Source organism: Cervus elaphus, chromosome 4, assembly GCF_910594005.1.
Source record: "Cervus elaphus chromosome 4, mCerEla1.1, whole genome shotgun sequence".
NCBI lineage: Eukaryota > Metazoa > Chordata > Mammalia > Artiodactyla > Cervidae > Cervus > Cervus elaphus.
This window is the reverse complement of record NC_057818.1, coordinates 55,529,349-55,539,967: the sequence shown is the minus strand read 5'-3', so window position 1 is coordinate 55,539,967 and position 10,619 is coordinate 55,529,349. Positions and strand designations below refer to the sequence as shown.

General features: G+C 54.9%; 1 protein-coding gene across 8 annotated transcripts; it reads right to left on the bottom strand.

Moving 5' to 3' along the window:
* Positions 1 to 344: 344 nt before the first annotated feature.
* SYNGR4 (synaptogyrin 4) lies at positions 345 to 10,601 on the bottom strand. Of its 8 annotated transcripts, none has more exons than XM_043899689.1 (5): positions 10,396 to 10,601; positions 9,140 to 9,340; positions 2,651 to 2,840; positions 902 to 1,041; positions 345 to 637 (listed from the first exon to the last, which is right to left on the bottom strand). In XM_043899689.1, exons 2-5 carry the CDS (start codon positions 9,230 to 9,232, stop codon positions 404 to 406), a joined length of 657 nt encoding a protein of 218 aa, XP_043755624.1. In that variant the 5' UTR covers positions 9,233 to 9,340; positions 10,396 to 10,601; the 3' UTR covers positions 345 to 403. The 8 variants fall into 8 exon arrangements, with proteins under 8 accessions (XP_043755624.1, XP_043755619.1, XP_043755617.1 ...); XM_043899684.1 differs by having other exon boundaries at positions 2,651 to 2,888; positions 10,396 to 10,471; XM_043899682.1 differs by having other exon boundaries at positions 2,651 to 2,888; positions 9,140 to 9,337; positions 10,342 to 10,449.
* Positions 10,602 to 10,619: the final 18 nt, after the last annotated feature.

Genomic DNA, 10,619 nt, shown 5'->3' with positions numbered 1-10,619 from the left:
GTAGCTGTCAAGATGACACTCAAGGGACTTCCCTGGGGGGCCAGTGGCTGAGAATCCATGCTCCCGGCACCGGGAGCCTGGGTTCGATCCCACATCAGGGAACTAGATCTCACACACCAAAACTCAGAGCTCCCACGCCACAACTAAAGATCCCACGTGTCACAACTAAGACCTGGCACAGACAAATAAATAAAAATAAATATTTTTAAAAAAAGTGACACTCAGATGGAGAGTCCGGGAGGTGGAATGGAAATGGGACCTTCCGCAGAGACACCCCCTCCCCTCAAGGAGACCCCTGGCCGCTCGAGGGACTGCAGAGGAACAGACATGAGAGGACAGAGGGCTGTTTTCCGAAACCCTTCTGGAGGGAGGATTCTGTCTTTATTGGTGTAAATGAGGCTCTCTAGTTGTCGGGCATCATGGCAAGGCGGGGGGCCTTCGGGGTGCTCAGATAGGGGGACAGGGAGGAGCAGGCGTAGCTCGGGCCGTGTGGGCCGGTGGTGGGCGTGTTGACCGGGCTGGTGGCGGACGGCGGGGAGAGGGAGGTCAGGACCACGCCACCCTCATCCAGGGAGCGCTTGTAGGGGACTGGGGCATCGTTTCGTAGCTCCTGGAAGGCCAGGTAGGCCTGGAATATCTGTGGGCAGAGGAGGGTGAGCTGGAGGCTGGCTGGGGCAGGCTGGGGAGAGGGCCGCGGGGCCCAGCACTCCCTGAAGCTGGGCTTTGTCTGCCAGGAAGAAGGTGGGGGGGGGTTTCTTTCCCAGTTGCCCAAGACACAGAAGGGGCTTGTGGAGGCCCGGGTAAGCTTTGAGAGCGGGAAGGTTTTTGCCCTGTTAACCCACACCGTCCCGCCCTGCCCTGCTGGGGTGGGGGTAGGGGTGGGACAGGGGGCCCTCCTCACCCAGACGAGGATGGAGAAGAAAGAGAAGGTGATGGCAGCCTTGGCGCTGTTGCTCCCCAGGAGGAAGTATCTGGGCGGCGAACGGTGCCACTGGTTGGCCAGGAAGCAGAATCCCACAGCCCAGGTGCCTGCCCAGATGACTGGGGGGTCGAGGGAGAGAAGAGGGTGGGGTGGGGGGGACAGTGGGCTCAGGAAGGGCAGGGGCTGAGGTCTCCATTGTGGCTTCTCCCTCCCAGCCTTCTTTAAAGAACCGCCTGGAGTGGGCTGCTCTATCTGCTGTGGGGGTCCACAGCCACCTGTGACTTTTTCCATTTCAATCAATTAAAAATTTCAGTCCATTAAAATTGACTTTTTAAAAAAAATTTCGGGACTTCCCTAGTGGTCCAGTGGTTAAGACTTCGCTGCCAATGCCAGGAACACAAGTTCAATCTTCGGTCCAGGAGGAACCCACATGCGTTGGAGCAACTAAGGCTGTGGACCACAACTTCTGAAGCCCACACGCCCTAGAGCCCGTGCTCCGCAACAAGAGAAGCCACTGCAATGAGAAGCCTGCGCACTGCGACTGGAGAGCAGCCCTGCTCGCCACAACTAGAGAAAGCCTGTGTGCAGCAATGAAGACCCAGAGCAGCCAAAAATAAATAGATAAAGAAAACATTAAAAAAAATTCCATGCCTTGATGGCACTGGTCAAACTTCGAGTGCTCAGCGGCCACGCAAGGCCCGTGGCTCCCGCACTGGGAAGCCCAGGCACAGAACAGTTCTGCCCTCACAGAACTTTCTTTTGGATGTTGCTGGACTCAGTGATCTTTAGGGGCCCACCTAGCCCTGAGTCTCTGGAACTGGGCAGGTGTGGAGGAGGAGAGGAAGGAGCCTGGAGCCTGAGAAAAAGGCACAAGCAAGGGTCAGGCGCTGTGTGCCAGGCTCTGTCTAAAGTGCTCGGGGTTGGATAGGAGACTTGGCTTGGAAGACTGGATCTGCCGCTCAGGGTCCAATTACACAACTTCCTTAAGCCTCAGTTTCCTCCTCTGTGAAAAGGGAATCTGAACAGGCCTTCCCTCCTCAGGTGGTCCTGAGGAAGAAAGGAGACGGGGCATGGGGCACCCTTGACGCGGTGCCATGACACATGGGATGTGCCCGGGAAGTGTCAGCATTACTACAGGTGTCCTTTCTTGCCTTTCATCCTCAGAAAAACCCTGGAGGTGTTTTTTTGTTTTGGTTTGGGTTTTTGGCCATAACCACACAGCACGTGGAACCTCCCTGACCAGGGACTGAACCAGTGCCTTCTGCAGTGGAACAACAGGGTCTTAAACACTGGACCCCCAGGCAGTGGGGGCTCTCATCCCAGCTTCCATGGAAGCTCAGAGAGGGGAGGAGACCTGCACACCGAGGCTGCACCAGAGGTGAGATTTCAAACCCCGCTCTGCCTGGTGCTGCGCTCTGCACCCTGCCTCCCGCCACTGGTGGCTTTTCAAGAAAGGCTGTGAAGAAGGGAGGTGAATGCCAGGAGAAAGCTGGGCAGAAGAGAGGCTTCTAGAATTAGCCAGAGGGTCAGAAGAGGCGACCCTCGCACTAAGTCTGAGGGATGGGCAGCGATTCCTTGAAACGGCGCGTGCAGAAGAGCTCCGATATGCGAGGGACGAAGCTTTGGGTCACAGGTGGAGGGCGCTAAGAGGTGGCGTCCTGGGGGCCCAGGGGCGCCTGGGGGTGGGGTCTGGGAGCTTGGGGTGGGCAGTGCCGGGGGCTCACCCACCGGCCAGGATGAGGTCCAGGAGCTGGAAGGCCGTCTTGAAGCGGGTGCTGGCGAGGCGGACCTCGTGGGCATCCAGGGCCAGGAAGGCCAGGGAGCTGAGGAAGGACAGGAGGCCGGCTCCCACGGCGAAGCTGCAGGCCGCGTTGTTGCTGTTGAGGACACAGTGCAGCTGCGAGTTGTCGGTCTTGTTCTGGTAGCCATCGGTCAGCAGGGAGGAGAACACGATCAGGGAGAAGACCTGTGGGTGCGGGAGCGGGGTTCCCAGAGCCGGAGTGGGGCTCCGTGTCTTCCCAAACCCGCTCCTCAGCCCTCATCCCCATCACTGAGTTGGGGGGTCTGCTTTCCACTCTCCTGGGGGTTCCAAGCCCTCCCTCCCGGTCACGTCCTCCGAGCCTTCATCCTGGCTTGGGCCTCGTCCTGCCTGCTGGGGCCTTGCACCAGCCTCGTGCCGGCCTCCCTGACTCCAAGTCTCCCCACTCGGCTCCCCAGGGAACCTTCCACACTCTGCCCGTCCTGGCTCCCAGCGCTGCCTGAACACCTTCCCCCCCACAGCCTTTCATCTGTCCTCACTCACTCTTGCCTTCCACCCCCCAAACAGGTACCTGCCGCCAAACCCAACAGGAAATGCTTATTAGCACACTGCCTGGGACACAGGAAGAGTGAGCAATGTGTCTCTGCCATCCTCTTGATCCCTTCTGCCTCCCAGCCCTTCCCTCTGCCCGCCACTTCTTCCTCCTCCCTCCCCGCTCAGCTAATTCCTCTCCATTTTCAAAAAGGAACTTGTGAAATATTCCAAAGACACAGAAGAGACCAGAGGAAATGTAACCAACAGTGAGAATCTGACAAACGTATGCCTTTTGCTCCAATACTCTTTTTAAAAATAAAAAAACAAAAACTATTTTGGCGATGCCACACAGCTTACAGGATCTCAGGTCTCTGACCAGGGCTGTGGCCGTGACAGCACCAAATTCTAACGACTAGGTCACTAAGGAAATCTCAAGGCTTTTTTTTTTTAAGCAAATACAGGGATTTCCCTGGTGGCCCAGTGATTAAGAATCTGCCTGCCAACGTGGGGGACACGGGTTCAGTCCCACATGCCACAGAGCAACTAAGCCCATGCACCACAACCGCTGAAGCCGGGTGCTGTAGAGCCCGTGCTCTGCAACAAAAAAACCCACTGCAATGAGAAGCCCACACGCCACAACTAGAGAGGAGCCCCTCGCTCGTCGCAACTAGAGAAAGCCTGCATGCAGCAACGAAGACCCAGTGCAGCCGAAAACAAATATATAAGTAAAGCAAATCAAATTAAAAAAACTAAAAAAAAAAAAAAAGCAAATACAGCCTTGGAACTTCCCTGGTCAGGGAACTAGTACCACCCGGCGTGGCCAAGAAAACAAGCAAACGCGGTCTCACCGATATGCTGGCCCTGTCGCCTTTGTGGGCACTGCGGGGTACCACTGTCTGCCTCTGCTGCTGGCTTCTACCGTGCTCATCGATGGAACCACCAGTGTACTTCACCATCCTTACACCCACCCTAGGATGTGGGCACTGCCAACAGTCTCTCTCTTTTTTTTAAGATAGTGGAGCTGAGGCACAAAGAAGGTGACGAATGGCACAGAGTCCATCAGCTATGAGGGGGCAGTGCCTGGATCTGAACCCAAGCTGTCTGGCTCTTGAATCTGCTTTGGTGAGTGCTGCGCATAGTCAATCAGTTGTGTCTGACTCTTTGCAAACTCATGGACTGTAGCCTGCCAGGCTCCTCTGTTAGTGGGATTCTCCAGGCAAGAATACTGGAGTGGGCTGTCATTTCCTTCTCCTGGGGATCTTCCTGACCCAGAGATCGAACCCAGGTCTTCTGCATTGCAGGAAGATTATTTACCATCTGAGCCACTAGGGAAACCCTAAATCTGCTTTAACTCCTGATATTAATATATCTTCCTGGACCAGATGCCTGGAGGGTGACGGTTCCTATCACCGTGATTCAGGGACAATTTGAAGCCCCGGTGGCTTGTCCCTGATGGTCACAATACATCAGCAGCGCTGACACCAGGTATGGAAGGAACCAGTGTGTACGTGTTGGGCGGTGGGAGCTGGTCCAGGGGGTGCTTTCTGGATGGGGTGAGGCCTATGAGAACATGCAGGGAGAAGAAGACTACGGAGTGGGATGATCTCTGGGGGTCGGGAGGGAGCCAGAGAGGGGGCTGAGAGCAGGGGCGAGACGGGGTCGGCTCAGGTGTGTGAAGGCCCTTCTGGGGCCATGCAGAGATGGACTTGAGCCGCTGAGACTGGAGGCCAGGAGGCCGGGAGGCTGGGGAGAAAGCTGGGGCCTGCAGTTGTGGAGACTCGAGTCAAGGTTTGAGCAGAAACTGAACCCAGGGGGCTGGATTTAGGAGGAAGTAAGGCTTGATCTGAACTGTACCTTAATTAATGAGTTGTGGGGGAGGGATAAATTGGGAGACTGGGATTGACATGTACACACTACTATGTATAAAAAATAGATCACAAGTAAGGTGGCTCACAAGTAAGAGAGATGGTGAAGGACAGGGAAGCCTGGCGTGCTGCAGTCCATGGGTTCACAGAGTCCAACACTATGTAGGGACTGAACAACAACAGGGTGGCTCAGTGGTAAAGAATCTGCCGGCCAAAGCAGGAAACCTGGGTTCTATTCCTGTGTCGGGAGGATCCCCTGGAAGAGGAAATGGCAACCCACTCTGGTATTCTTGCCTGGGAAATCCCATGGACAGAGGAGCCTGGCAGGCTACAGTCCATGGGTCTCAAAGAATCGGACAGGACTTAGTAACCAAACAACAAAACAAAGGACATACTGTATAGTATGGGAAACGCTACTCAATACTCTGCAATGGCCTATATGGGAAAAGAATCTAAAAAAAGGGTGGATATACATGTATGTATAACTGAATCGCATTATACTGATTCAGTATACTGATTCCTGAAACTAACACAATATCAACTGTAATCAACCACACTCCAGTAAGAATTGAAAAGAAAAAACTGAGGAGTTTTGCAGGCAGACAGGAGGAAGGGCATTCCAGGCAGGCCGAGCCATGTGTGCAAAAACCAGCTGCTTCCGAGCGAAGCTCCTGCAGGGGTTGGAGAGAAATCTTAGCTGAGGGATCTGAGGCTGGAAATGCACACGGGGAGGCCAGACTCTCAGAGGCCTTGAACACCAGACTGAGGGGACTGGACTTGGGAGCCATGGAAAAAATCAAATTTCTCACTTAGGCTTAATTTTATGCATGGCAGGGCTCTGAGCCGAGAATGGACAGGGTTAGATCTGGGGGTTTGAGGCAAACTCCAGGATCATGATGGATGGGAAGGGGCTCCTGGGAATCCCGTGAGATTTAGGACGTGACATTAGACTTGGTGATTGATTAGATGTGGTAGTGTCTGGGGATGGGAGGGAGGGAGGAGACAAGGGGAAAGTTCATTAGAATTTGAACTCCTGGACAGGGTGCACGTGGGACCCTTCTGTCTGCATCCAGGACCCAGTGCCAGGCTGGACCTCCGCACACGTGTTGGAAGAGTGAATGACCGGCCCTTCTTTTTGGCTCTTGCCCTGCCCTTTAGAGTAGGGGAGGGGAGGCAAGGATTGACCCTAAACTCCTCAGCCTCTGTCCATCTGCCTCTCTCCTTTGTCTTACTTGCCTTCTCTGAATAAGAACAAAATAATAATAATGTCTTTGTTGTTGTTCTTCAGTTGCTGTGTCATGTCCGACTCTTTGGCCCGCCAGGCTCCTCTGTCCATGGGATTCCCCTGGTGAGAATATTGGAGTGGGCTGCCACTTCCTTCTCCAGAGAATCTTTCCGACCCAGGGACTGAACCTGAGTCTCCTGCATTGGCAGGCAGGTTCTTTACCGCTGAGCCACCAGGGAAGCCCAATAATAATGACTAGTCCCTCCTTTTGTCCAGCACTTTAGCTCTAAGGGAGGGTATTCACATCCATTCTGTTTCGGGGTTGCAGCACTGAGTCTGCAGGAGGGGGGCATCTTGCTCTGCTGGTCTGAGACAGAGCCAGGTCAAGGACAGGAAGGCTCATTGATCATTTTTCAGCCCAGATACATTTTACCTGCGCCACCTTCCTGCAGCCTCGCTCCAGTCCCGCACACTTGAGGTTACAATAATAATTCATTGCTGTTTCACAGGTGATAAACAGAAGCCTTGATGGCGCAGTGGAAAGAGCCAGACGTGTCTGACCCCACCTGCTGGGTGGCCTTGGGCCAATTGCTCACCGCTTGGCACCTCAGTTTCCCTGTCTGTCCTGTGCCCCAAAGAGGTGGGGACCTGGCCCTGCAGGTAATTCTCATGACTGGCCAGAGAGGAGACGTGTCCTCTCAAGGTTAGTCATGGAGAGATGGGATTGGAATCCAGCCCCCCTGACTTCCAGGTCTGTGGGCTGTCTGTCCGCTGACACCCCCAAATCCTTGGGCTGCTGTTGGACACCCAAGAAGGGGGCTTGGCTGGGCTGGAGGGACTTCAACCCTCTAAAGCCCGAGTCCGACCTCCTTCCACACCCTTCCTGGCCTGTCCCCAGGGAGGGAGCAAAGATTCATCAGTTAAGGCACCAGCTGGCGGGCGGCCGTGAGAAGGACGGGAGCACCAGCTGCCCAGAGACTCCCTACTGAGGAGCCGGGCCAGGGGGGGAAGGAGGAGAGGGCGGCGAGCGGGAGGAGGGAGGCGGCAAGCAAAGTCCGTGACTGAAGCGTCTGGCACGGTTGGCGGCCCTTCCCCCCAGCCCTTCCCCACACCAGTCCACACCAGCTGGGCCTCCTTCTCCCTCACCTCCTGCCCTTCCTTCTGAAGCACTGGAAATCTGCGCATCCTTGGTACTCGCCCGCCAGCTGGGTGACGTCCTTGGGCAAGTCACTCAACCTCTGTGAGCCTTGGTTTCCCCTTAGGTCCAGCAGGCATCACAATATACACGTCATAGGGTCATGGTGAGGAGTGGAAATGCTGACACCACCAAGGGACTGGGAACTGGGGTGTGGAAAGCATTTTCCCTGCTTCCCTGGGGCGATGACGATGGAGATGAGCCCCCACCACCCTATGCCTCCCCCAACCCATCTCTCTGCTTGATCACAAATTGATCCCAGTAATCATCGTTATTGAAGGAATGATGACTACTTGCCAGGCCCATGCTGATCAGTTGAGAGGCATTAATTTCCTTCCTGATGAGCAGGAAGGACTAGACACAGGAGGGTGTGGAGGTTCAGAGAAATCAAGTTTCTTGTTCAAGGTCACACAGCCCTAGGGTGACTGGGCAAGTTATTAAATAAAACGGGGCACTTCTGAGACTCAGAGGAGGTGCTGCTGATAATCACGCCAGGACTGAGCCAGGCAAGCAGGGGAGGATGTTGCTCTATGTGGACATCATGTGGCCAAACTAGGATTCTCAGCCAGGCCTGATCGATCCTTCTGGAATAGGACCCTGGGTTCAATTCTGGATATTCCCCCTACTCCCCTGACCCAGATCAAGTTTCATCATCTCCCTGGGCCTCAGTTCCCAACTCTGCCAAAGGAGCACTGTGGAGGCTACACAGTGTAAAGCCCAGAGTTACAGCTCTAACTCCTCAAGCATTGAGGTCCAGAGAGGGGCAGTGATCAGGTCAAGGTCACACAGCAAAGTCAGGGGCTCAATGAGGATTTGCCCCCAGTGTGTTGGCTCTTTGGGAATGAGGTAATGATGAAACAAATGCAGGTAAAGTCCTTGCTTGGCACCGTGCCTAGCACAGAGTGACCACCCACCCCCCTGGCATCCTAGGTCTGAGAGGTAGAAAATGAATGGGCTCTGTTCTCACAGAACCCAGTTTGAGTCCCTGCCTCTTACTGTGTGATCTTAGCCAACACTGTCCATTGGAACTTTCTGCCATGATGGAAATGTTCTAGATCCTCACTGTCCAATATGAGAGCTGCCAGTCACATGTGGCTATTGGGCACCTGAAATGTGGCCCCTGTGACTGGGGAATTAATTTTTTTTTTTTTTTCCTGGCTGCACCATGCAGACTGTGGGATGTTAGTTCCCAGACCAGGGAACGAACTCTGGCCTCCTGCACTGGAAGCACGGAGTCTTAACCACTGGACCATCAGGGAAGTCCCTGAATATTTTATTTTCATTAGTTTAGATTAGAATAGTCACATGTGGCTTATGGTTACCCCCTTGGACAGCACAGCCTTAAAAAATTATTTAACTTTCTCTGATCCTCAGTTTTCTTCTCTCAAAAGTGGGGCTCCTGAGCACCCACTTTGCAGGGTTCTTTCTTCCCAGGAGAGTTGATAAGTGCTCAAAATAGTGCAGGGCCTATAGTAAAGATGCTCAGTAAAGGGTGACTTCATTTACAAGTTCCTTTTGGCTTTGTTCCCCCCAGCTGGCCCTTCCTTTCCTCCCACCACTCTCTGTACACTGGGTCTGAGAGGTGAGAACCCCTGTTTCATGTCACCCACAGGGCAGCCGGCCCACAGGAGGGCCTCACCCCTGCAAAGATCCGTGTGATTGCCTTTGGCCTCTTGAGAAACTGCACCGCTTCACTGTCGGCCAGGTCCTGGAGGCTTTCCGGGATATGCATGGCGGCTGTTCTGCTGCCTGGGCCCTGGGAGGCCAGAGCAGGGATGTTGGGTTCTGCCGGCTTGGCGCCGCCGTCTGGAGGTTCCAGGCCCACCCTGGGACTCGGCTGCTGCAAGACAACAGGGATGGTGGGGGTTGGTTAGAGTCCAAGGTGTAGGGTAAAGGGGTTGCCAGGGGTCCCAGGAGGAGGGGGTATGGAATGGAGGAGTTCTGGGGAGGGTACCAGGATGGGGTTCGGTGGGGTGAGGGGTCTGCCAAGGGTCCCGGAGAAGGGGCTAGGGGAATGAGAGAGGGTTCTTGGGGTCCCAGGAAAGGGTTATGTGGGGTGAGGGGTCTGCAGGGTTCTTAGAAATTGGTGCATGGGGTGAAAGAGCTGTTAGGAAGCCCCACCTCCAGGTGGGGGCGCAGGGTGAAAGGGTGGCTCAATGGTCCTATGAGTTGGGGTGCAGGCTGAGGGGGCTTCAGAGAATTCCAAAGTGGGGTAAGGGGTGAGGGGGCTGCTGAGGATCTTAGGAACTAGGAATGTAGGCTGAGGAGGATGTGGGGTGAGGGGGCTTCCAGAGTCCCAGAAGTGGAGGGGCAGGGTGGGGAGATCTTGGGCCAGGGAGGAGAGGTGAGAGGGTAGGATATTGGGGTGATGTCTCTGACACAGGAGCCAGAGTGCCCATTTTAAGGACTGTGTTAATGGGATTTTTGAGGGATAAGGGGTGCTAGAATGGCAGTCAGAACAACTGGAAGGTCTGAAAACAGGAGGATCCCTTTCAGATTTGGGGGCAACAGCATGCATAGTGGAGACCCCAGGCACCTCAGGGTAGATTTTAGGCTGTCCTGATGATTTGGGGTGATTGCCTTAGAATCAGGGCCTCCCCTTAGAATTCAGCTCCATCTTCATAAAAGTGCATTTCCTCAAGTTTGGACCTCAGATGTGTGGGGAACATGGTCTCTGAACTCAGCTGTCCCCTCATAATAAGGAGGCCGAGCCCCTGGCGCTAAGCTACCTTCAGAGAATCGGGGTTCTCCCTTTAAGGCGTGGAATGGGGGTGGTGAGGGTTCAGGGTGATGCTGCCTGATAAAGGGTCAGCCTTACTCTGGAGGCCCGGTTTACGTCACCTGCAGGCCGGATCTTCCTTCCGCCCACCCTCCCCTCCTTGTCCCCGGCACCACCTCAGCCTTCTTTTCCTTCCTCTTTTTCCCGCCTTTTAGTTCCTCCACAGCTGATTGGCTGCGCTGAAGCCCCGCCCCAGTTCCCCCGCCTATTCTAGAGTTGACACGAGCAGGGGCGTGGCTTCAGCGGACGTTGGGCGGCCCGCCGTTGGCGGGCTGTGCACGGGAATCCCTGCCCCCGTCCCAGTAGCCCCCGGAGTCTCGCGCCCGCCCCGCCTCTTCCC